General features: G+C 51.9%; 1 protein-coding gene across 2 annotated transcripts in view; it reads left to right on the forward strand.

The window, feature by feature from the left end:
- TXNRD2 (thioredoxin reductase 2) overlaps positions 1–26775 on the forward strand; it is a 47053-nt gene that overhangs the window by 300 nt on the left and 19978 nt on the right. For both annotated transcript variants that reach the window (XM_066259852.1, XM_066259853.1), the window contains exons 2-11: positions 3866–3931; positions 6821–6877; positions 7220–7364; positions 8358–8432; positions 9281–9359; positions 10185–10247; positions 13842–13912; positions 21533–21552; positions 22343–22434; positions 24870–25044. In XM_066259852.1, coding sequence (XP_066115949.1) covers positions 3866–3931; positions 6821–6877; positions 7220–7364; positions 8358–8432; positions 9281–9359; positions 10185–10247; positions 13842–13912; positions 21533–21552; positions 22343–22434; positions 24870–25044 — 843 coding nt within the window. The remainder of the gene's footprint in view (positions 1–3865; positions 3932–6820; positions 6878–7219; positions 7365–8357; positions 8433–9280; positions 9360–10184; positions 10248–13841; positions 13913–21532; positions 21553–22342; positions 22435–24869; positions 25045–26775) is intronic.

The following is a 26775-nucleotide window of genomic DNA, read 5'->3' on the forward strand; positions in this document are numbered from 1 at the left end:
CCCCACTTCTAGCCCAATATTAATATAGTCCTGAGGATGAGGTTGACTCACCTCCTGAAGTTACCGGGGCCATCCCCTGCGTACCCCATTGGCCACACTTTGCCACCTCCTCCCCAAGGCCCTACTGGCCTCGCCTAGCAAGTGCACATGCAGGGAATCAATGAGGGGGCGCCAGGGAACCTGTGGACCCAGAGCACCCACTGCCTGCCACTGCTCTACAGGCGCCCTGGGGAATGGGAGGGGATGTGGCTCATCCTCTTGGAGCCAACTAAGAGACACTGACCGAACCAGGACAGTAATCACATAATCGTGAGTCCTGGAGTGCCATCAGGGTCCAGAGCAGGGGCTGGTCACTCAGGAAGGTTACAGTGAGTGTTGAAGGGTCTGATCACAGAGGGGAGAGGGCAGCTCCTTCACGGAGATGGTAGCTGTGGGAAGGAGAGTGGTTGCACCCTTGGCCAGCACTGGACTGGAGAACAAGGGCTGACTGCGTGTGTAAGTGGGCAAACTAGGTCCTGTTTTGGCCTTGGGGAACCCAGAGGAGTCAAGGAAAAGCTCTGTAAACAGGAGCTACTGTTAGGTCAGTGAAGAGGAATTACGCACAAGGCCAAATGGATAAAACAAGGTTTATTGCTACATCTGGGGGCAGAGGGGCTAAGGTAAAAAAGTGCATCAGCAACTAGTGCTGGTTAGAGAGCTACTTTTATAGGGGCAAGGATGGGAAAGCAGTTGCTGCTACAGAAGGAAGATAAGGCAGACATTCCTTAGAGGTGGCTGTGTTCGTTACTTGCAGTTAGGACAAGATATCTGTCTTGGACAACTTACCTAGTTTCCCAGAGCACTCTGTCCTTGGTGACTTCGTATACCTGCCGGGATTCAGCTGCCGGTCCTCTTCCCTTAGGAGGTGGGGAGAAAGCTCAGCCCTTTCAGCTATCTCTGTGGTCACAAGCCCAGGGTCCTTCAGGCTGAGGGTAACCCCAGAGCCTTGGGGCGGACACTGTAGTTTCCAGTTGAGCAGGAGGTGGTGCCCCAAGAATTCTGTCCCCAGGGCTACAGTGATGAGCCGATAGGATCAATGCCCGACAAAGATCCTGGTCGGACTTTGAGCCTCCTCCTCCATTTCATCCCCGTTGCTTTTCTGAAAGCAGAAAGATGCCTGCCCTGTCCCAGGCTTGAGGGGAGGCTGATGCAGCCCCTGAACAGGAGCCAGCATGACAGTGCTGCTAGTATCACCTGTCCCCTAACACTTGCTGCCAGGCTTTCCTCAAGGTGGCTCCCCAAGGGGGCTGACACACTCATGGCCACTTGCCCTCCCAGAGCAGCATGCTACTCACTCAGCCTTGCCACACTTGCTGGGCTCCTGTGCCAGGCACTGTGTTCAGAAAGGAGCAGAAAATTAAAGGACAGTAGGTTCAGAACACAAAGACTAGACAGACCTTTCTGGGCCAACCCTGCCTCCCGTGCCTGGCTGAGGTGGGGAGGGCGAGGCTGTGAGGCACCCCAGGGCATGGAGTGCACAGATGCCTCCAAGTGGCCCTGCAGAGTAGCCCCTAACCCACCCACCCTGGTCCTTCAGCGTTCTTCCTCCCCAGCAGGCTACCTAAGCCCTCCCATGAATTTAAAGGCAGATATACCATTCCTGCAGAAAGCTCCACTGCTGGCCTCTTCCAAGTCGTTATCAGACGCAGGGGCTCCTGCACAGTGAGTGAGGAGAGCAAAAGATAAGCCCACAATCCACGTGGCTAGCTGTTCTCCCTGCTCTCTTCCTGGTAGCTGGCCGGTGGGGTAGGGGGGCACGAGGCTGGGCTTAGTGGCAGGACTCAGCGGGGACCTTGCTGTGGTGGCAGGAAGGACGGGCACCTGCAATGGAAGGTAAGAATGCCTGGGCAAAGGCTCCCCCTTTTGTACCCATGGGTAGCTGGAGAGATTTGGCCCTGCCCAGCAAGCTTGTATTCCTCATTTAGTGGTAGCTTTTCTCCAACAGCGGTTGGTCCTCAGTTCTCTGAGGACCAACTGATATTGAAGCTATCAGTATAACTGACAGCAGTTTAAGGCCTCTTCGGTGTCTTTGAGTTGGATTTGGAATTAAGTCCACTTTGGACTGGCTGCTTGAAATGACCTGTGGCTCCATTAGATCAATAAGTACCTGTACACATATCTCAGATGCCCAAATGACCCCTGCTGCATGGTAGGCACAGCTTAGTATCCCCATGGGGCAGGCTGCCTGCAGGACGTGGACCAAGCACGTGGACACAGTTCTGGGTGGCCACTCCCAGGCTTCCTCAGCTGCAACCCAGGGCCTCATCTAGGCTCAAGCTCCTGTGTCCCTGTAGGAGCACAGGCCCTGGACCCTGGCCTGTGGGACATCTATGAGCCAAGATCCCTAAGAGGCATGAGACTCTGTTTTCCCCACAACCAGGAAGGTTGGGGTGGCTGCAAAAACAGCCACACTCGGCCCTGGCTGGTTGGCTCAGTGGTAGAGCATTGGCCTGGCATGCAGGAGTCCCAGGTTCGATTCCCGGCCAGGGCACACAGGAGAAGCGCCCATCTGCTTCTCCACCCCTCCCCCTCTCCTTCCTCTCTGTCTCTCTCTTCCTCTCCCACAGCCAAGGCTCCATTGGAGCAAAGTTGGCCCAGGCGCTGAGGATGGCTCTATGGCCTCTGCCTCAGGCACTAGAATGGCTCTGGTTGCAACAGAGCAACGCCCCAGATGGGCAGAGCATCGCCCCCTGATGGGCATGCTGGGTGGATCCCGGTCGGGCACATGCGGGAGTCTGTCTGACTGCCTCCCTGTTTCCAACTTCAGAAAAAAAAAAAAAAAGAAAAAAAACCCAGCCACACTCTTCTCATTGACAGGTCCAGGCTCTGATGCCCGTGTGGGCTGGGCTCACTGGCCTTAGATAGCAGACCCAGGACCCCGGACTTTGCCTGGGAGCCTCAGCCAACAATAGACACCCTGGAAATAGTCTGTGCCCTCCCCTCCCTCTCCATGTCCTGATAATTTTCTATTATTTCTTCCTTCCTCCACAGGAAGCAGGCCTATGCCTGCCCTGGGTGTCCCTCACTTGGGCTCTGGGTCAGACCCTCACAGACTGGCCATACCTAAGGACACAACTGACCTCACCTACCTCCTCTACCCCCTTCCTCTGTGTCTTCTTGACTGTCTCTTGACTGCCTTCAATGTCAGTAGTTTGCAGAAGAGACACAGATGATGCCTTCTGCAGACCAGCAAAGGTGCAAGCAGCCCTCTGTGCCAGGTGTGGGCATGGGGATGCAAGCTGCCTCTGAGGTGACACCACAGTGAGCCCCAAAGGCATTTCAAGGAGGAACTCCAGGCCCTCCAGCTGTCACTATTGCTCAGAGCAGGGTCCCTCCAGAGCCCAACATGCACCGGGTACTCTGAGAGGCCTGGCTGTGCCGCCCAACGCACACCAGCTCTTTATTCTCCTTCACTTGTAATGAGGTAACCCTCACAACAGAAAGACAGGTGTATGCAAGGAAAACATTTACATCCAGTCTGGCTCAGAATGTTGAGTGACTTTGGAGTTCAGAAGCAATCCTTCCAGTTAAATTTCCTTCTTGAATGGTGGTGGTGGAAGATACAAAGGTGATTGCACATCCCCCCTCTCTCCCCTGGCATGACGTAGTCTTGAGACTTGCACAGGCGTTATAAGTCCAGTCACTGCTTTCTGCTTGATGTGTATATATTACCACCCAACCATCGTACAATGGGGTCTTCTATTCAATAAAACAGACCCTGTGCCACTTAATTATACAGATTTAAAATTGTGTGTCACCTTGTGGAATCAGCATCCCCTGACTTGTCCTTCCCTTCCTTCTTACCCGTCCCCCCTTACCCTGACAGGACGGCAGGACTACAATCTCCTGGTGATTGGTGGGGGATCTGGCGGGCTGGCCTGTGCCAAGGAAGGTATGTGTCCTGTGTCCCGCTGGTGTCTCCAAGCTTTCAGCGTCCCCTGGAATGTGCAGTGTTGTTCTCCAGGGCTGGTTGGGGGTGTGCCCTGAGAGGCCATGAGCGAAGTGCATTGTCTCAGTAGCTGGGCTCCAGGGCCCTATCACCCTGCCAGGATCACCCCAGTAGTCTTGTCACTGTGCCCTGCTCTCCACTGTAACCAGTTGTCTATGCAGCACACAGCAGCAAGGTTGGAACCCCAAGTCTGAGCCTGCCCTCCTCAGCACCAGCCCCAGGACTCACAGGATCTTCCCCCACCTGTGGAATATGTCTCGCACCCACTATACCCTGCCAGCACTGTCTTTTTATTATAGCCCATTCTAAGTAGGTTTCAAATGTATCTCTGTGAGGTTGGCTTGTATCCTTCATGTGTGTATTAGCCATTTGTATATCCATGGAGAAACAATCTATTCAGAACCTTTGCCCTTTTAAAATTTGGGTTGTCTTTTAATTATTGAGTTATAAGAGTTTTTTTAACATATATTTGGGATACTAAAACTTGTCAGATACATGATTTGCAAATACTTTCTCCCATTCTGTGGATTATCTTTTTTCTTTTTACTTTATTTTTATTATTATTTTTTTTTGACAGAGACAGAGAGGGATAGAGAAAGGGACAGACAAGGACAGACAAACAGGAAGGGAGAAAGATAAGAAGCATCAATTCTTCGCTTTTTCACCTTAGCTGTTCATTGATTGCTTTCTCAATCAATCAATTGCTTTCTCAATCAATTGCTATAGGGGGCTACAGCAAAACGAGTGACCCCTTGCTCAAGCCAGTGACCTTTGGGCTCAAGCCAGTGACCATGGGGTTATATCTGTGATCCCACACTCAAGCCAGCAACCCCACGCTCAAGCTGGTGAGCCTGTGCTCAAACTGGATGAGCCTGTGCTCAAGCCGGCAACCTTAAGGTTTCGAACCTGGATCCTCTGTGTCCCAGTCCGACGTTCTATCCACAGTGCCACCACCTGGTCAGGCTCTTTGTGCACTTTTAAGAGTTTTTATTTATTGGTTTTTAGAGAGAGAAACATTGATTTGTTATTTCACTTATTTATGCATTCATTGGATGATTTTTGTATGTGCCCTAGCTGGGGATCGAACCTGCAACCTCGACTTATTGGGATGGTGCTCTAACCAATGGAGCTACTCAGCCAGGGCTGCCCCTTAACTTTCTGAACATATGGAATACAGTTATAGTACCTGCTTTAACTGTTCTCCTTTAAGTTTGACATCTGTGTCAGCTCTTGGCTACTTTTCGCCGACTGATTATTTTCTCTTTAAGGCTTAGATACTTGATGGAAGAAGTATTTTACTGCTTCTTTGCATGACTGTTAACTTTTGTTTGAATCCCAAATACTTTGAACTTAACCTTATTGGGCTCTAGGTATTTTTGTATTCCTAGAAATATTTTTGAGCATATTTTGCAGGTAAGAGACAGTTTTTCTTTTTGGGTCCTCCACTAAAGATTATTGGGCAGGTGTGGAGCTGTGCACAGTTTAGGGCTTATTATTCTCAGCTACTGAGGCATGACCTTCCTTCATGCTTACCCAACACCCCAGGAATTATGTGTTTTCTCCAGGCTGATCCTTCTGGATGGTTCTTTCCTGGCCTTGGGTAGTTTCTTCACACGCATGCACTGATCAGATGTCCAGGTTTCTCTGCGGCTTTCTCGTCCAGGAACTCTGGCCGCCTTGGTCTCCCCAGACTGTCAGCCCCTGTCCTCAGCGGGGGCCCCTGCTGGCCTCTGGCGGGCCCTGTTCCATATGCATCCTGGAGACTCTCCAGTCATGGGCTCACCTTGTTCCTGTCCTGTCTCTCAGATATTGCTGTCCTTTGTTTTCTGATGTCCAGTGTCTTAAAGCCCATTATTTCATGTATTTTGTCTGGATTTATGGAGGGTCCATCTGATCTCTGTTGCTCCATCATGGTCAGACATAGGAGTTGGCCATTGGCACATGTGATGTGTCTTCTTGGCTGGAGCTCTTAAATCTAGCACTGGAATGCCGCCATTAATTAGTTGAATCAAATATATATATATATATATATATATATATATATATATATATTCTTCTAAAACTTTGTTCTAACAGACAGCCATGAATTAAGCAGGTTCCATAGTGTTTGGAACACTCTTGGACTCATGACTTTAAGTCAGGTGTGCCCTCTGAGGCGGTCAGGTCCACAGCCTTAGGTTGACTGAAGTGGTGCCAAGGGGAAGCCCTGTGGTTAGTTCTGGCTAGCCATTGTCAGGGTTAGCCTCAGAACCTGGGACTTGTGGCCCGGAGGAACCTGCTGACAGCCAGGGGGAAGGCCAGGAGGCTCCAGACAGGGTTGCAGTTTGAAGGCTGGGTCTTGTTCCTGCTCTAGGGGCTGGCTGGCCCTGGCCCTGCCTTTTCACTTCTCCTGAGTTTTGGTGACCTCACTCTGAGAGCAAGGCAGCAAAGGCCCATGTTGGGGGCCCCAACAAGGATAGACATGGGTGGAGGCCCCATATGGTGTCTGGTGGGAAGAAGAGGAGGTAGCAAGCCCACTGAGAGGACCTGGTGAGTCTGGGGCCTCTTCTGGGGAGTGGGCTCTTCTTTGATGCCTCCTAGCTGTTTGAGTTTGGCGCTGGGCTTGTGCTGTGTGTCTAGACCTGGAACCAGGTGGGAGAGGCGAGGGACAGCTGGGCCCTAAAGATGGTTCCCACCTGTGGGCAGCAGACAGGGGACTCGGATGCAGAGCTAGTGGGCACCACGGGCCCTGGTCCTTTCCCACCCTCTTCTGGATCACATAGGTCCCCAGTGTCCCAGCCCCAAAGCAGCTCGCTGGTTTTACCCACCTGCCATCTCCTCTCGTCTTTCCAGCCGCTCAGCTGGGAAAGAAGGTGGCCGTGCTAGACTACGTGGAGCCTTCTCCCCGAGGTAGGCAGCCCCAACTAGAGCCAAGTGTCCTGGGGCAGGGGGTGGGGGAGGGCAGTGCATGGTACGGAGGGCAGCTGAGCCCAGAGCCAGTCACCCCCTGCTCTCCAGAATCATTGTGGCATGTCCTATTTCTCCCCTAAGCTGCCAGTACTTTAAAGTTCCTAGTTCTTATTTAAAAATGACTGTGAACACAATCATACAGAGCACATTTGTAGGGCACAATCACCTGGCTATGTTTGAGTTACAAACCACAACTTAAGGGCATTCTAAACTGTAGAAGAACAGGAAAGTCTTTGGCATCACCTGAATATAAATGTAAATGTGTTCTTTTCAACATACCAGGCACCAGGTGGGGCCTCGGAGGCACCTGTGTGAATGTCGGTTGCATCCCCAAGAAGCTGATGCACCAGGCAGCGCTGCTGGGGGGCATGATCCGTGATGCCCCCCACTATGGCTGGGGGGTGGCCCAGCAAGTTCCGCATGACTGGTAAGGAACCCATCTATTCTCAGGGCTTCTCTGCTATTCATGGAGGAGGTGGCGGCTTTTTCTTCTGTTAACCATCAGAGGAGGGTGCTGTCCCATGGGGCTTCTCAGCCAGGACAACCCTGGGCCCCCAGGCATTTGGCAATGTCTGCAGACATTTTTTGGTTATCATCACAGGGGTGGGGGGAGGTGTGTGCTGCTCTGTCTACTGGGGAGCACCCTGGGATGCTGCTAAAGGCCTTACAGTACACAGGACACCCCCACAGAGGATGACCCAACCCAAAAGGCCATGGTTCGGGGTGGGGGCTATTTTAGGTTTAGTAGGTGGTACATGATCCACTCAGAGCCATGCACAGGCCCCCTTGTGGTTCTCAGATGACCTGGACACAGGGCTGCTGCTGTGTCCTGACCACCATGGACCAAATCCCTGTTTCCCATGAGTTCAAAGGTCCACAGCCCCAAACCTGGGACAGGGGTGGTGGCCATGGGGAGGGCCATCATGTTTTACCATTTTTAGAAGCACCTTAGTCTCTTGGTGTTTCTGTTAATGCACTGGGCATTAACAGAATGCAAACATTAATGCTTGCATCTAACAGTGCATCTAACAGTGTGTTTGAAACTCCACAGTTATCACCTGTGGTGGTTTCCCTTTTTTTTTTTTTTTTTGCAGAGACAGAGAGAGAGACAGATAGGGACAGACAGACGGGAAGGAAGAGAGATGAGAAACATCAGTTCTTCGTTGCGGTTCCTTAGTTGTTCATTGATTGATTTCTCATATGTGCCTTGACTGGGGGACTACAGCAGAGCAAGTGACCCTTTGCTCAAGCCAGCGACCTTGGGCTCAAGCTGGTGAGCCTTGCTCAAACCAGATGAGCCTGAGCCCAAGCCAGCGACCTTGGGGTTTCGAACCTGGGTCCTCCGCATCCAGGTCCAATGTTCTATCAGGCCTGGTCTGGCCTGTGGTGGATTTTAATGTTTTGTTTTGTGTAATAACAGGAAGAAGATGGCAGAAGCTGTTCAAAACCACGTGAAGTCCCTGAACTGGGGGCACCGTGTCCAGCTGCAGGACAGGTACTGAATCTTCGCCGGGTCCCCTGGCCTTCTCTGGGTCATTTTATACCTTGTTCTGTCTCACACTGGTGGGCACCAAACAGGCCAGACACTAGGATGGCTTTAAAGCCACCCACAGAAGGAGGGTGGTATGAAATTGTGTGTCTGTGTCCTGCAGCTGTTAATGGGTTGTAGAGTCACTGAGGACTTCTGTGGGAGCTTCAGGTGGAAAATGGAGGCAGGGCCTGGCATTAGGAGAACACAAGATCAAGGTGGCAGTGAAGGCTTACCACAGCCACCGAGAGCCCACCACTACAGCGTGGCCATTGTGATTGGGAAGGGTGGGTTGCTTCTGCACACCCTGCTTACAACCACCCTTCTGCTCTCATCGTACCCATTCCCCTGGTCTCATTGTCCCCTAAAGGCTGGGAGTGATTCCTATCTTCTGAGTACTCTCCCTTGCTAGCAAGAAATTGGTGGTTTGGGTATTATGGGGTAACTGGGTGCATGTGGGGCTTCTTCCTGGTGGATGTGCCTCGGTGACATCAGGGGAGGCCCAGCCACTTCTGCTCTCACATGTCAGAGCTGTACTTGGGCTCTTAGGACTACACTGACCAGGCTACTGTTCCTGTCTAGCAGTTGTGGTCACCATGTCCTAGGGGACCCCCTGGGGAGAAGGCAAGCTGCCCCGCCCCGTGCTTCCCTGCTCTGTTCTCTACTCACCTCTTCCCCACTGAACTATGGGTGGAGGATGGTGGACTGTGGGCCCGCACCCACATTTGAGCAGTCTGCACAGTGCTCCCTGTTTGATGCCATAGGTGTTGCTGAGTTTGTTTAGGAAATGTTTGAAAATCTTATTTATTTTGCAGAAAAGTCAAGTACTTTAATATGAAGGGCACCTTTGCTAATGAGCATGTGGTTTGTGGTGTCACAAAAGATGGGAAAGAGGTGAGTTCCGACTGTCCTGCGAACCTTCATGCTGTTCTCAGTAATGAGTGCTGCTGAATTGGCGAGACAGGTTCCTCTGGGGCTGCTTGTAATTCTTTATGAAGGGTGAAATGGATCACGGATCACAGGTGACTCAGGTTGCACCGGGCTGCCAGCGGCAGGGGGCGACAGGCAACAGGGTGACAGGTGGGCGATCACACACCCATGCAGGGTTTTGTGGGGATTCAAGGAAATGAGACACCTGCAGGGTGCTTTGTAAACTATGAAGTGCTTGAGTTAGAACATCTGCCCTCTTCCTGTCCCCTGGACCCTTGATGGGCTCCCAGCTCCACAGGGCCTCTGAGCTGCTGTCTACAGCAGGGGTCCCCAAACTTTTTACACAGGGGGCCAGTTACTGTCCCTCAGACCATTGGAGGGCCGGACTATAAAAAAAACGATGAACAAATTCCTATGCACACTGCACATATCTTATTTTAAAGTAAAAAAACAAAACGGGAACAAATACAATATTTAAAATAAAGAACAAGTAAATTTAAATCAACAAACTGACCAGTATTTCAATGGGAACTATGCTCCTCTCACTGACCACCAATGAAAGAGGTGCCCCTTCCAGAATTGCGGCGGGGGCCGGATAAATGGCCTCAGGGGGCCGCATGTGGCCCGCGGGCCGTAGTTTGGGGACCCCTGGTCCACAGCGTACACACTGCAGGGCAGGGGTTGTGATTAGAATCACGGGTCTCTGCCCTAGAGTACCTGCTGACATCGAGTCCTCTGTGTGGGTGGCCGCGGTGTACCTGTTTGACTGTGGTTTTCTTGGTTTCTTAGACTCTGCTTTCGGCTGAGCACATTGTCATCGCTACTGGAGGGCGACCGAAGTATCCCATGCACGTGAGTGTTCTCGGGACACAGCCTTCCCCCGCACCTGGATGGCCGGTCTCCGGGCTCATGTGATGCGCTGGTTATGCTTATGCTTCCTACACCAGCCTCACTCCCTATTCTTTCTCTTCTTTAAAAAATGTTTTTTTCTCTGCTCACCATTATTACTTTCTATTTTCCAATTCTCTCTCGAATCCACACTCTGCCGAATCAGGTCTGCGGGACCCCCAACGGCTGAGTCCTGAGAGCCATTCCCAATCCGCTCTTCAGCGGGCTTCCACCAGATCTGTTCTCCTTTGTTGAATCCTTTTTTTCTCTTCAGCCTCAAAACATTGGAACATGCAGGACTTAGGCCTTGTTCCTTCTCCTCCACATCCAAATCTTTTTTTTTAATTGACATAAAACTCACATACCATAAAATGCACCCTTTGAAAGGGTACAATTCAGTGGGTATTTAAGAGAGTTGTGTAACCATCAATCACCACTACTTAATTCCAGAACATTCTCATCACCCCAAAGTGAACCCCTGTACTCCTTAGCTGTCACTCCCCACTCCCTGCTTCCTCCAGCCCCTCGCAGCCACCAGTCTGCTTTCTGTCTCTGGACTTACCTGTTCTGGACATTTCACATAAATGGAATCACACAAGATGTGGCCTGTGACTGGCTTCCTGCCCTTAGCGTAGTGTCGTCAGCATTCATTCACGGTGCAGCCTGTGTCAGAACTTCATTTCTTTTAACGACTGAATATATTGCATGGTATGTGTGTGCCCCCCTTGGTTTCTCCCTTTGTCCCCCGATGGACATCTAGGTTGTTTCCACTTTTAGCTTTTATGAATATTGCTGCTGTGAACATCTGTGCAGAAGTTTTTCTGTGGACTTGAGTTTTCACGACTCTTGAGTACTGTATATCCTCAGGAGTGGAGTTGCTGGGTCATATGTTAACCCTGTGTTTAACCTTTTGAGAAACGAACTGCCAGACTGTTCCAAAGTAGCTGCACCATGTCCTGCTCCTGCCAGCAGTGTATGACGGTCGTGCATTCTTGTTTCTTTGCATGTCTCATAATTTTTTTGTTGATAATGGGACTTTTCAAATAAAATAATGTGTTAGCTCTGGAAATCAGAATCTCTCTCCACTCTAGGGTGTTGCTTATTATTGTTGGTGGTTTTTCAGAACTGATTTTGTAAAGTCTTTTTCTTTGCTGTCTGAGGCCTCTGAATTCTCTGCTCAGTTAGCTTAGTGGTCAGCTAATGACTAGACAGAGCTTCCCTTAACCACCTGAAACCAAGAAATCTCCACATCTTTGCCGAGGGCTCCCGGGGGGCATTTTGAGGCATACCTTCAACCCTCAGCCAGGCAGGGGAAACTCTGCCTTAGTCCTCACTTCCTGCTGAATTCAGCCAGCAGTGAGAGCTCAGTGCCATTGCAGGCCTGTCCCAGGTGTGTGCACATCCCAGTGCCAAAGCCTGCCATCCAGGTCCCAGGAATGTGTTGGAGCTGTTCATCCCTCAGCTTTTCCTTTTACGTTTTTGGTTTGTCTGTTGTTTGCGTCAACTGGGATCCATCACTCCAGGCAGCCGTGATGTTCAGTCATTGGGCAAATCCTCCCCAAGGAGAGGCTTTCAGCACTGGGCGAGTTCAAGTGAGGTCAGATGAAGACAAGCCTATTGAGTGGGGTCTTTCAGGGAACTACCAGCAAGGTCAACCAATGACTGTTCTTTGGGAAGGAGCTTTGAACAGGCTCCAGCTCTGTTCTGCTCCCTCCATACTGTCATTTTTCAAGGCTGCCACTGAGCTGGGGGATGGGACTAGAGTAAGTTAAAACTCTACAGAACTTACTGTTCTTACCAAATTTTAGCCATTTTTCTTGACTCAGTGTTCCCTGTGTTGTCACGAAACTTCAGTTCATTTCCAGAGTTATGAAAAAGTTGGGTCTGATAGGTTTTGCCAGTTCTTTTGCTGTTTTTATGGAGGGGTGTACTTTGGGAAGTCTTCAGTTCATACCATTTTCACTGACATCACCTCCTGGCCAGTCTTAGATGTGAGGGGTTCTCTGTTGTCCCCCCCACACACACACATAAGGAAGGTAGAGCTGAGGAAAAGGCCCCAGGCAGGGTGACAGAATAGGAAGCAGGAAGGGGAGACAGGGGTTTGGCTGAGGCCACATCCCCGACGGTCTCCCAGGTCCCCAGGAAATGGGTGCCGTCAGCCCTGAGCCTCCACGTGGGCCACAGCAGAGTGTACAGGCCCACTTGTCCCACGGGGCTAGAGGCCACTCCTACGTCCTACTTAGACCCAGATGGAGCGTGGTTGGAAGAACAAGGAGTGGTTCTGTTTCTTCTGACACACCTAAGTCCCAAACCTCCAGTTTCTGTTCTGGGCTTTCTCTGGAAATGGGGCACTGAGGAAAAAGCATAACTCCAGTCCTCAGAGATCACTGGGCCCTCTCTTCTGCTGACAGGGCAGCAAGAACAGCTTCCAGAGGGAACCAGGCAGCTTGTCCTGGGCGGGCCCTTGGGCAGGCTGCATGGCTCTATGGGATAGCAGAATGCTTTGTTCAAGGTAGCTACACTAGATAGGGGCAAAGCGGGTGACTGTTAGGGACCCCTTACCCAGCAGCTAGGCCCATGTTGGTTCTGCCTAAAGTCCTAAAGGCCACAGTCACTTCTAGGAGCCAGGCAGTTATCTCAACTCCTTTGAGGCACTGGCAGAGCTGCACACATGCCCACACCAGGGTGCCCTGTGGAGGGGACTTGCCTGGCTCCATCCTGCTGGCCCTCGGCTGGGCAGCAGCCCATGTCTCTGTTCGCCCAGAGGGAGAGGAGGCAGGAGCTGCTGCTCCTGGTTCTGGCTGTTCTGCTCTCCGACACCTCACCCAGCATGACCCTACTGCCCACCCTCCTGGGTACCCGCCAAGACTTGCTTGAGTTTTAGTCCCTTTGATTTTCAGACCTTTCAGTTTCTCTTCAGCAAACCCAAGAAATTCCTGACTTTATTTTTTTTGCCAATTGGAATCGTAAACTGTTTGAAATCCATTTCCTCTCCACCAGCACATCCTACTTTCACAGGCCTCTGCCCGGGCACTCGTCCTGATGTCTTCCCACCTGCTCAACAACCCCTCAGGTCCCGCCGGCTTCACAGTGATCAGTGTCCATCCTGGGCACAGGGCCCACCTGTGCTTTCCCTCGAGGGTACCTGGTCGCACCCAGCTTTCAGCCTGGAGCCCTTGAGCTGGCTTGCTCCCCACCCCTGCCGAACTTGCCCCCTCTGCTCCCCACTGCTCTGGGTCTGGATGAAGGTGGGGGGGGTCCTGGGAACAGAGAGGAAAGCGTTGCTGGCTGTGCCCTGGCTCCCTGGTCACCTCACACATCCAGGGAGAGCTCAGTACTTTCATGCTGGGCGGATGGCACCCCGAGTTAGATATAAACAGGTCACCTGTCCCTAGAGGCCACACCCTGAGAAAGAGTCTCTGGAGCAGGGAAGTGCACCCACAAGTGAACTGGAGTGGTTCTGACTGTAGTATGTCTACAAAATGGGCATCCCCTTTGAGTACGTCTCAAGGACAGGCCAAAGGACTCTCTTCTCACAATGATCTTTTTTTTTGATAGATTGAAGGGGCCTTGGAACATGGAATCACAAGTGATGACCTCTTCTGGCTGAAGGAGTCTCCTGGAAAAACGTAAGACCTGACCCGACGTGTGCCCGAGGCAGTTCCCTTTGTTTGTCTTCATAAACATCAGGGCCATGTAGAATCTGTGTCCTCTCTCCTAGTGTGTTCTTTTTCATCTACCTGAGAGGAAGACAGAAAGCCCACTATCTGTGTCCCTTTGAGGGGTTGTTGACATGTCCTGTGACTGTCTTGGAAATAATGGCACGTGTGTCACAGAGTGAATTGGACATTTATTGTCTAGGGCAATGGTTTTTAAACGGGTCCAGGAGCCCCAGAGTTCCAGCGGGTCCTGTCAGGGACATCAGAAAGGGGGTCATCCAAGAAGGAAATAGCCTGACCAGGCAGCAGCACAGTGGATAGAGTGTTGGACTGGGATGCGGAGGACCCAGGTTTGTGACCCCGAGGTCGCCAGCTTGAGGGCGGGCTCATCTGGTTTGAGCAAAGCTCACCAGCTTGGACCCAAAGTCGCTGGCTTGAGCAAGAGGTCACTCAGTCTGCTGTAACCCCCTGGTCAAGGCACATATAAGAAAGCAATCAATGAACAACTAAGGAACTGCAATAAAGAATTGATGTTTCTCATCTCTGTCTCTTCTTGTCTGTCTATCCCTATCTGTTCCTTTCTCTGACTCTGTCTCTACCACAAAGAAAAAAAAGAGGGAAATAGGTTCAGGTCATTAAGAAAAGCCCTCAGCCCCTCTGGCCTCAATCAGACTACACCTCTTTAACCTTGTTGCTACCTTGGACTTCCCTAGGTCTAGTAAAGAAGGCTCTAGAGGCTTCAGAAACCAAGTCCAGTTGTGGAAATGAGACCTGTGGGGTGTGAGTGGTTTTACACTCCCCAGGCAGGCTCAATGTACTAAGTTCACTTTCTGCATCCACAGAACTGTCTATTCTAGGTCCAGACATCTGCCGGGGAGAGGGGGGGGGGGGTGGCGGGGACGGGGATGGGACACGACACTTCATTCTCACAGAGACAAGAAAGACCACCAGAGGGCGGCAGAGGCTTGGTCGTCAGCAGCACTCAGCTGCCTTCAAGAAAATATGAGTGGAAAAGTGTGTCCACAGGTGGACAGGCATGTGTGCACAAGTGTACAAGTGGGGCAGTGTGTGTAAGTGTGTGTGTGCATGTCATGTACTCTGCTTACCATCATCGTTTGCCATTCACGAAGCATCTTCATTCAGGGCTGAGGCTGGATTCCCTTGAATGGATGTGGTGCAGTTTATGTTATCTTCCCACCACTCACGAGCATCTCAATACTTTCTCTTTTCCATTGTTAGAAAATGTGCAAAGGAAACCTTTGGTGTACATCTTATATACTGTCATAAGTGCTCCTTATGTACTACTATATCTGTCAGGGTGTTTTCACAAGTAGAAACCCCAGGGCCAGGGCAGGTGCCCTTCACACCTTCACATATCTACTAAATTCTTCCTCCTGGCCAACTGCACCGTTACACGAGCATTTCTGCCTCCTGTCCCCCTCCTCGCCACCTGGGCATCAGCTTTTCCATAAGGCATAACATAGAAAGGAGCCTAACCTGCTCTGGTCAGGTGAGCACCGGCTCCTTCTGCCGAGGCAGGTCTGGGTCCCTCCCAACATCTGCGCTCAAGCTCATGCAGGTTTGTGTCCCTCTGTCCATCACCTTCCACCAGTCCCCTAGGCTGTGGTTTGTCTTTTGACTTGGGGATAGTTTTTCATGTAGAAGTTTTAAATTTTTATGTTGTCACATTTATAATTTTTTCTCTTTATGCATAATTTCTGAGTTTCTGTTCTTTTATCCTTGCCTATTCAATAGGTTAAACATGACCTGGTTTTATTTGCATTTACTATTATTATTTTTTTGTGTATTTATTGGCTATTTAAAATTGAGTGTCACCCTTGTCGGATAACTCGGTTGGAGCACCGTCCAGAAGTGTAGAGGTTGCAGGTTCAATCCCCACTCAGGGCACATACAGGAACAGATTGATGTTCCCCTCTCTCTCTCTCTTTCCTTTCCTCTCTTCCTCTCCAAAATCAATAAAATAAACATTTAAAAATAAAATAAAACAAAATTGAGTGTATGTAAGTTTGCGTGTGTGTGGTGTGTGTGTGTAAATTGTCAGCTTGGTCCTTGGCCTGCTTTCTATCTGGTTTTTCTTTTTCTTCTCTTATCTCTTTCTTATCTTCCAGCTGGTTTGCATATTAGGGCTGTGATCCCATGTCGTTTATGTTGCAGACTTTCTCAGCTTGTCATGTCTTTTAACTTGTGCAATGTACAAATTTTTTTTTAATGTAACTTAGATCTCTTTTTACACTTAATGGCTTTTAGATTTATTGCATGTTCAGGAAGGCCTGCCCCACCCCCAAGATTGTTTTTGAAATAAAGCTCCTGTATTTTCCCTTAGGGCTTCCACCCTTCAGGTTTGCCTTTGTGTCCTTGGGTGTTTGCAAATCACCTGTGGTGTGGTGAGGTGGAGACCAGTCTGCTGGGGTCCACGGTCTTTGCCCCTCCAGCCCTTCAAACCAATCTGAAAGCTCCTTCCAGAGTTGAGTTTCTATTCTGCTCTGGCTCTCAACTCCGGTTTGCCTGTGCCACTGGCCAGAGTGCCTGGCATCATCTTCAGGCAGGGCTAGGGAGGGTGGCCCGGGTGCAGTGGGTGCCGGTGGCGGCACTCAGCACGGTGGCCCAGGCTTGGGCTGCCCTCTGTCGCTGTGCGCTGGGTGCAGTGGCCCATTCGGCCGGGAAGACACGGCCCCAGATACTTTGGTCAGGAAAGAAACTGCAGTGTTTATTTTCTTCAGGGAAAAAAAAAAAAAGATTTTAGAAGATTTTTTTAAACAAGCTCTTTCGTTTAGAAGGAATCTAGGTATGTTATTGTTTAAGGAAAAAAAGTGTTTGCAATGTATCAGTCACCCGTTTCGTTCTGAGCATGATTTATGTGAGGAAATGGTTTTTTTTAAAAATTAAGCTGGAGATATATCCCTGTACGATGCTTCTGTGAAAATGCGGCTTTTGTCCGGTGCTGTTAATGCAAGTTGTAACAGTGTGATATGGGAGTCAGTGTTTACATGTTACATTCCTCTGCGCAGTCAAAATAAGCCCGCAGGGTCTACAGTAGCATTTCTGTATTTTATCAGCTTGGGCTGGGGCTGAGGGGGAGGCCTCCGCTCACACTTGGAGGGGCTGTTTCTGCCAGATTTATTTGCCTTATAAATATTCCCCATGTTTATTTTAACTCGCCTTTAAAATGGAGCTGAAATTAATATGGACCTGAGGGCTGCCCCCTGGCCCCAAGTGCCTCCCGTCACTGGGCGGGGATGTTTCTACTTGGCCCCATCAAGGAGGCCAAGCTGGTGGCCAAGGGTGCCCAATGTGCCTGGCCGCCTTCTGCGGTGGGTGCTGACTGGCTCCCTAAGGCCAGTTGGAGGCTTCGGGTGGGCACAGTCGGCCCCAGGTTTCTCATGGATTCAGCAGCCTCCCTCTCTTCTTCTCTCCCCATGATGGATACGAAAGCAGCTGGGTGGGACCTTCTTTCAGGGTGCGTCTGCACAGAGCACAATGGTGGGGCCTAGCTTCAGATCTGGCCAGTGGAGCCCACAGTGGGGCCTGTGGCCTTCACCCTCCTGTGGTTGCTCCACGCCCCCTTTGCTGCTCTTTGTACCCCCATGGCCACAGTGGTGTCCTGGCCTCATGAACATGTGAGGAGCCCCCTTTTCTCCTTTGCTTGTGTCCAGGTCTGTGGAGCCCAGGGCTAGACAGATGGCAGAGAGGGGCGGCCAAGCCCAAGCCTGGTCGGTGGAATCAGCACCCTCACTACGTAGCTGGGTACTGATTTGGAACCCCTGGAGGAGGCCTCACATGTAGAAGACTCCAGAAAGTGCAGCGTGAGTTCCCAAGTTTGTGAGCAGGACCCTCTGAGGCCAGGCGGGGCGGGCCAACATGTGCGGGGCCTAGGGCAGGACTGTACAGGTTGGCATCTTCAGCTCCACTGCCCGAATACCAGCTTTGTGTCCAGCTTGATTGCCTTTTCCATTATTCTTGTTTCTTTATTTTCCTGTGGAAATCCAGGGCGGGTTGAGGTGCACGCTCTGAGGTAGAGCTCTGGGCTGACTTCAGTTTCACCATTTTTCTCTGTCGGCAAAGAGGACTTGAATGAGACGAGAGATACCAAGGGTGGCTCTTCTCCCACGTTGGACTTACCAGGCAACAGAATTGCCATTTCCAGATGAGAACCAGGACCCTGTTCCCCCTGCCCACTTGGGTAGCCCAGTTTCCTCGAGGGTCTGCAGAGTTGGGAGCTGACAGACCTGTCCTGCAGCTGCCCAGCTTGCTTGTCAGCCCAGGACTGGGTACTGTTCTATGGCTGCTCCACAGCCTGACGCTCTCTGTCCTTGGGCCCCATGGAGAACTTCTATAACTTGGACTGATTTAATGCTGCCTGTCAGAGTTGGTCATGGAAGGAGTTTTTATTTGACCCTTATTAAGTCCAGAAGCTGATTAGGTACTATAATCACTTTTCTCTCTTCCTAAGAGCAAGCAAGAAGAATGTAAATTTTATTTGGGGGAAGAACCAACCACAGCTGTAATTTAGGAAAATATGCTGCAGCCTAGCCTTTTCATTTTCTGCTTAACTTCCGTATTCATTTAGGGTGACATCCTTACGTCCACAAAGGGGAGATTTGTCCACTGCCTGGACTTGGCTGCCAACCTCTAAAGTACCACTGACCATCTCCCCAAGTGCGTCCCTGTGACTAAAACGTGTAGGGCTCAGGCTGAGGAAGACCTCCTCAAGGTGACAGTAGTTACGGGACCAGAGCCTGGAGTTGGCATGTGTTGCAGGGCTGAATGTAGAGGCTCTGGCCTGGTGGGAGTGGGCTGCCTCCCTGGGGCCCGTTTGGTATTTCCTGCGCTGGCAGGACTGCCAAGGGGCCAGGTGCCTGCCATGAGGCCCTCACTCTGGGTGGGTATTCCCCTTGGGGAGCAGATCAGGGGCCTTCAAACTCGAGAGGCAGGTGGAGAGCTCTTTAAGCTAGGGCTTCATGGCCCTGAATTAAGGCTTTTGTTTCTGTTTCCTCCCCCTATTCAGATTTTGAAAAAGAAAGCCTGCCCTGTGATTAGGCTAATCCCACTGCAGTTATGTCTTCATGTAACATGTTCGCATACCGAAAGGCACAGAGAGTGGGACTGCCCTGAACACATGGAAAATTGAATCAGGGGTTCCTAGGTACAAGTGGTGACTTCCGGCGTGGGTGATGCCCTAGTCTTGGGCCTCTTGATGTAGTGATAAGACAACTATTTCTACTCCTCAGAAGCTCACTCCCCCCCTCCCCCCTAGGCCCACCCAGCTGGTCCCCTGATTTCTGCTGCTGCTAGCACTGCTGTCCTCCCTTGGCCTGCCAGGGACTGCAATGGTCACTGTGACTTGGTACCCAGTCTCAGTCCCACCATTCCCAGGTCCTGTCCAGGCCACGGGTCTCCTGGTGGCCAGTGGAAGCTGATCTGCAGTTTCAAACTTACCAGTAGAAACAAAGTGGTGCCCTTGTCATCTGACACTCTCCCCACTCACCGGGGGCTCCGGTGTCTGTCTCCATTTTTGCTCCAGCATGTTCTTTAGTCATTTGATGGGAGTTCTCTGGCTGAGTTCTTGGATACTTTATTCTTCACAGAATAGTCATTATTTGATAAATTGGGGGCAAGGTGGAGTGAAAACAACACGGTTGATAATCCTGCCTCATGAAGGCAAGAAAAGGCCCAGAGTTGCCCTCTATACACATGGGAAGCTGCTTTTGTTTGCGAGATTTCAGCCACACACATTTGATCAAGGACACTCCCTTAGAAAGGCCTGGCTGGTGTCTGCCTCCTCCCAGATAAGCCCTCTGTCAGTGACTCAGAGCTGGTGGCCGGGGATTGGGGTCACCATGACTTTGCAATAGGAAAGGGAGTCCCAGGGCACCGAGGGGTCTCTGTAAAGGGAGCTCGAGATTTGGTGCCTGACTGTCCTGTCTCCCCATCGTATTCCCCATATGCACAGTGCAGAAGGGTAAGGAGGTATGTAAGGACTGCAGAAACATCATGTTTTTGCCCAAATCAGGAGACCATGTGTCTGTGTTGCATGCAGCAACGTGGCACGAGGGCCTGGAGCTGTCCGGTAGGCCATGGGCTATGGACGGTCTACTCCCACAGGAGGGCATGCTTTTACAGGGACTGAGGCATGGAGACAAGCAGGGACAAGCCAGTTGGTGGACAGAGGGGCTGCCCTGGCGTCTGCAAAGTGCCTGGCCAGGAGGCAGTTAGCCCACCCCATCGCTGCTTCTGCAAACCAGATGCAAAGGGCACTCACTGTGCATTCAGCCTTGATACAATAACTTTGTTCTTGCATTTGGGGCAGGATATTCAAAGTACCTAAAATCTGTGTGTATCATAGTTTTACATCTTAAAGAAAGGCTTATACCTTTCACCATATACATCAAATCCAAAAAGCTCAGGTTTTGTCATTCTGAAAATGTCCTCATGCATAGACATATATGTGATACCACATGGGTGCATGGATCCCCTTCGGCTTCCTCATAGACTGAGCTCACTCCATTCAACCCGGTCTGACTCCATGGCTCTGTCTCCGCTCCTGAGGGGAAGCCATGCGCCAGTTGCTTCACGCAGGGCACCTGCAGGAGTGTTCTACGGGATATGCCACTTCTTGAAATGGAATTATATCATTAGTACCTGCCGGGATTAGAGCTGACATTGGGCTTATCCATCTTTACATCACCTCCTCTTGTTCAAAGGCTGAAGGAGTGATCTAACAAGCCCACCCACATGTCGCCTCCCAGGCTGGGAGTTTTCATTCTGCGTTAAGTTCTGTGCACATGTGCATGTGTGTGCATGCATTTAAGTGTGTATGTGTGTGCAGAGTGTGGAGCTAAATTACAGGAGAGGATTTATACTATTATGGCAGATATTTTAAACGATCCTGCTGGGTCCCTGTGTCCGGTGTCTGTCCCCCTTCCAGGTACCCTCTTCCTTGCTCAGAGGAGCTGGCTTTCCAGGCCCTGGGCCTGTGTGTTTCAGGGCTAGACAAGCAGGTGTCGGCCTTCCGTCCTGGCCTTCTCTGGTCCAGGACTGTTCTGCCTATAGACGATGCTTTCCAGGAGCTGTATCCCTCAGTCTGGTGCCCTCCTCATTTTGCAAAGCATTGCTTTGTTTCTACCCTGGCTGTAGGAGGCCCAGAGAGATCCCAGGGCAGAACATACCCTAGGACAGCAGGAAAGCCCCTTCGGCTTCCTGTAACTGGGCTTTTCTCAACATGTCCATTGATTTCGTGTCGGTGCCACTTCCAGGGCCTTTCAAGGGACATGTGCTGTTTTGTCACCAACCACTCATGTCCTTCACCGCCAAGCAATTTTCTGATTCAATGACACTGTTTGTCATGTTGTATTTCACAGCTGCAGCCTCTGGGAAGTGGGTTTTGTGCGTTGGGACAAGCTGTTTGAACAGTCAGTCTCAGCTGACTCACCAGCTGACCAAGTGCCTTGCACGAAGGCTGAAGGGCCCTGTCCTCACGGCAGAGCCCCCATTTGGAACAGCTGTGGTGTCTGATGGTAGGCCACGTGTGAGACTCACTTCTATTCCTCTCTGTATCCATTCTTCTAACAGGTTGGTGGTTGGAGCCAGCTGTATCCTTTGATAATGTGCAGGTGACAACGGGCCATGCCTACAGTCCTGAGAGGGGACGTTCAGAGCCCAGTGCCCCTCCCCCACGGCTCTTCCTTCTGTGAGGAGCACACTCTGCTGCCTGGAAGCAGGCACTTACAGGGCCACTCAGGGTGCATGACCTGTATGCAGGGGACAATTTTAGGCTGACCTTTGAGGCGAGAGCTTCCTGGAGGCTTTTCCTGAGGCCACACTGAGGCGGCTGAGCTAGAGGGGCCAGCTGGACACAGCCGTGGGGCAGGCGATCCTCCCTTGAGAGCAGCCCACTCACTCAGGCCTGTTCCTTTAGGGGAGCAGTAGATCCAGGGAGGGTCAGGAAGAGCCACAGGAGGACCTGAGGTCAGGAAGGGGGACATTCATAGGAAGATGAAAGCGCTGGGACTGCTAGCCAAGCACACAGGCCAGAAGCGGCTGCCTTGTGTCTTTCATGGAGGGGGTGTTTCCTTTCCATCACCACTTGGACCCCACAGTGTGGGCCTAATCGTGGAGGCTGAGATTAAACTCCAGGGAGTCTGGACAGAGGCCTTGTGGAGGAAAAAGCCACCTGGCCCATGGGTGCTGGAGGGAGCCCCTACCTTGCCGTGGACAGGCATTTGAGAGATGGGGGTACAGGGTTCTCCACAGCTGGTATTGGGAGCCCCCTTTGGGCTGGCTGGGGACTGGTAGGAAGTGGGCTGCTGGCATAGGACTGTGGGGATCTTGCCACTTGGCTCCGACATGATCAGCTAGGATTCCTTAGCCAGTCTCTGGTAGATGTGGCGCTGGAGTGTGCTGGCTTCCTCACTGGGCTGGGACTGGACACCACTGTCATGATGCGCAGCATCCCTCTGCGGGGCTTTGACCAGGTAACGCCTGCGGGCCTGGCTCCCAGCCTGTGGGGCTGCTCGCCCCAGCTTGTGGCCCGTTTCCTCTGCAAACTGCCCCAGCGCAGGCAGATGCAGGTGTGGGCAGAGAGTGTCTCAGTGTTTAGAAACTGGCCCTTGAGTCAAATGAGGAGGTTGTTCATAAAATAGAAAACACCTGCCAGAATGTGGAGGGAATGGTTGTCACTCAGACTGTGTGGCAGCTCTGGGCACACGGGGCCAGCCTCTCAGACCCCAGTCATTCCATTGGTAAGTGACAGGTGTATGTCAGCAGAAGGGCTATCCCCCACCTCCTTGCTGAGACCCTCTGAGATCTGATGGGGGTGCCGCCTCAGGGAGGTTAGCACCCGGCAAGAAGCAGGTGGGAGACTGCCAGGGCCCGGGGTGGCCACCTCAGGAGAAGCAGCTCCTGGCCACAGTGCTAGCCACCTGCTTCAGACTGAAAGATGTAACCCGTGAGCCAGGATGAGTGCTCGGTTCCCTGGCAGGTGGGCAGTCCACCCTGGCACTTGGAGCATCAGCATACCCTGTGAGGCCCTGCCAGTGCCACATGCACTGTACAGGGAGCAGCGCCAGCTCAATGCACAGTGAGTTGTGGTCGACTCCTGACAGCTGTGTGGCAGGACCCCAGAGGGCCACCTCGTCGGGTCTCACTGAGCAGGTTGTCCTCATACAAGTCCAGGATGCAGGCACCCATGCTGATGGCAGAGGCACCCATGTAAACAGCCTGCTAAGTTTGTTTTTAACTAAAAACTCTCCAAAGAAAGGTCACTTGTTAAAATCCAAATCTGGGGTTGTCTTTAAGATATCAAACCCTCCGTGCCCTCAAAAAGAAGATAGACTGCCGTCCATTCCACGGCCCTGCTGCCCTTCAGTCCACCCCCAGGTTCCTGGCCTGCACCTCCCAGCCTGGGTGACACAGACACTTGTTCCTCCATGCTGTGCCCACGATGTGCAGTTTGCCCTTCATCTGGTACACTCGTCCGTCACTTCACTCAGTGGCAGAGGGCCTGAGTACCTGCCATGAGGACGCAGTGTTCAGGGCAGACTTCAGGCTATGGAGAGAAGGTACCAAACAGCAAATAGGAGCCACAAGGAGGCCGCACAGCTGATGCTGCAGTGATGAGGCCCAAGAGGCAGAGGGGACTGCGGAGACTGGCTGCTGGGAGGGCCGGCCTTGGTGCTGAATGGAGGCAGAAGCTGGAGATGATGGGAAGGGGATCAGTTCCCAGAGAGGGGCCCATGGAGGATGAGAAGAGGGTGGATCCAGGCCTCCTGAGGCGCTGCAGTGATCAAGGCCGGCTGGAGGGCCAGACTGGCAGGAGGAGTACCCCAGGGCATCCGAGGCAGGGGAGGCAGTCTCATGCTTGGGTAAAGTAAGATGTCTGTCCCATTGGGAGACAGTAGGATCACCCCGGTGAGAGTCGCGAGGAGCGGGAGCAGGCTGCAGTGCTCTGGGAGAGGTGCAGGGGCATGGCCAGGTGACTGAGGCTGTGCCTGGTGGCAGGCCTAGGGGCGGTAGACCGACCCTGTGGCTCAAGAGGGCCCAGCAGTTGCCTTCAGACTGTGACAGGGATGTCCAGGCCTGTCAGGAGTCCAGAGGGGTACAAGAGGGACAGGCAACCTACCTACATCTTCCTGTCACCAGGGTAATAATCCTAGATAGGCAGGGCTTCTCCTGGTATACCAGTCCCTAAGTGAGCTGGCGCATCTGAACAGACTACGGAGGATTTAGACAGTGACTTTTATTTTTCCCTGAAAAGGGAATCTGTGGCTGACTGCGCATTCTGTGACGAGCCCCCATAGTGGTAACAGGAACTGGGTTTCCCATCTGCAGCCTGAGAGCGCAGTCTCCCCTGGGCTGGGAGGAAGGAGCCCTCTCTACAGATGACCTGCCCCCAGCAGCACCCACTACCCCTGCAGAGGCGCCCACCGCCTGTCCTGGCTCCCCAGTGGCTGTGTTACGGACCACAGTCAATGAGGGAGGGTCAGGAGCCGAGTGCCATCTGGTTCAGGCAGAGCAGAGCCCCCAGGAGAAAAGGGTGCTTCTCTGTCATTACTTTCAGTGACAGTCATTAATTAGCATCTAAAGAAGAGCCCACAAGTCAAGTGCATCCTAACTGAAGGGCTTGAGGCCCTCAGATTTGGAGCTAGAGGTGGGAAACAGGGGTGCCAGATGTTCTCCAGACCCTTCTCTCAGCTCCACAAAGAACAAGGAGACTTGGAAGACGGGGTGGCGTGCGTGGGGACATGTGGGAGGATTGAGGGCACTGACCCCTCTCCTTTGAACAGACCCCTCTTGCCCTCACTTCAGGGCCTTTTCAAGGAGGCAAGGGGCCAGGTCCTCTTCCCAGTCGTCATTGGTGACATTTTCACTGCCACCTGGTCCTCACAGCATGTGCTCTTGTGCTTTGCAGCAAATGTCATCCTTGGTCACAGAGCACATGGCTTCTCATGGAACCCAGTTCCTGAGGGGCTGCACCCCCTTGCGGGTGAGGAGGCTCCTGGACAACCATCTTCAGGTCACCTGGAAGGACCTCGCCTCTGGCAGGGAGGACATGGACACTTTCAACACCGTCCTGTGGGCTGTAGGTAAGGGTGTGCAAGTCATACGTGCATGTGCCTGAGTGAGCACACAAGCCACACATGGAGAGTGGTGGCACCGCCTTCCCTTCCTGCTGCCTCCAGGGGTTCCCCTTGTCCTGCTGGCTTGTAGGTGGGTTGGCCACTACAGACTGTACCTCTTGGGCCATCATAAAGACTTGTGGGATTGCTTCCGATACTTCCCAGTGGGTTGCTTTGAGCTCTGCACATCATCACATGCTAGGAGAGGTCATTTTACCGCCTTTCCAGAAGTCACACTGCAGATTTCCTGTGACAGCATACAATGACAGGGCGGGCCTTTTCCAGCCAGGTATGGGCTGTGTTCTCATCCCCCGTTCTCTGAGAGGCATGGGGTAGCTTCTGATAGGAGCAAAGGCTGGGCAAGTGTGGCGGGGCAGATCTAGCCTACTGCCCACCTTGCAGGATACACTCCCTCCCAGGCCGGGCCCTCCCTGATTACCTCCATGGCCCTCCTAAGAGGAAGGGTAGGGAGTGTGGACATGGGGTGGGGGAAGATCCCTGCTCAGGGCCTGGACCTGCACTGTTCTGAGAGAGGGGAAAGGGCTTTGAGGAAATGTCTGAAGCTGGACAGGGTGATCAGGGTGCCAAGACATGTGCTATCAGGATCCTGGTCTCTGCTGGGATGCTTCTGCCGTCATCACCTGTCAACTTGCATGTTAAAAGTTAGAGCAATCAGGGTCTTGCTCATTCTTGATATCTTTAGTGTGAGGGGGTTTCTCTGCTCCAAGCCTGGGCTTAGAATCCATGTGGCTAACAGAATTGTCATTGGGCTCCATGTCAATGAAGCATATGATTACTGAGCACTCTGAGGGGCTGTCACTCAGAGAGGGTGTCCTGTCAGCATTTGTTGAGACCTGGTCGCTAGATTCAAGTGCTCCCTGCGGGGCTCCTGGGAGGGACAGGGCTGCATCACAGAGCAATGTGTTTCTGAGAAGCCTGTTTTCCCTGAGTTGCTCAGAATAATTGGAAATCAAAAGGTGAACTAGCTCCAGTGGAGTCAGAGTTCTTCACTTTTGTTTGGTCAACACGAGCAGATTTAAGGAACAAGGAAAAAGATCTGAAATGTCCCAGAGTGAATTCAGTGCCTCTTCATCAAAATTCAATAAATTAGCAAAGGAAATATTCTTGATCAAATCATAAATTTTAAGTAGGTTTACTCTGATGAACACTATGAAAGGTTATAGAACTGTTTAGACCCAGAAATGTAAATTGATGTTTAATACCTTAAAGTCCATTCTAAACTGGGAGGTGGCTTGTTTCTCCCCTTCCATCCATACCCCAGCATTACCCCTGTCTTCTGATGTCTCTCCATGCCCTCCACGCCCTGGGGCTCGACTTTTGCACTGAGGTGCAAGCCTGCACCCAGACCTATCTGCTGAGGCCATGCAGATGGTGGCAGCAGCTTAGAGGGCAAGGGGCTGTGCCCCCGGAAAGCCTTTGGGTCCCCCAGCTTTCAGACGGGGCCTGGTGGATGACAAGTAAGCTCCCCCCTCAACATGCATGCCTGCCCTCCCCCACCAGGAGTTCATTTTATTTTCTGTATTTTCAGAAAGAGCATCCCCAGACAGTCTGCCCGGCATGATTGATGCTGGGGGTGTAGGCTTTTCACAGTCCTTGGCCTTTGACCTTGCTTCCCCAGGCAGCACTGTGGTGGCGGCGGTTTCTGGCATGCCTTCTGGGGCTGCACGGGCATGTGCT

This window comes from Saccopteryx bilineata, chromosome 2 (genome assembly GCF_036850765.1).
Source record: "Saccopteryx bilineata isolate mSacBil1 chromosome 2, mSacBil1_pri_phased_curated, whole genome shotgun sequence".
Classification (NCBI taxonomy): domain Eukaryota; kingdom Metazoa; phylum Chordata; class Mammalia; order Chiroptera; family Emballonuridae; genus Saccopteryx; species Saccopteryx bilineata.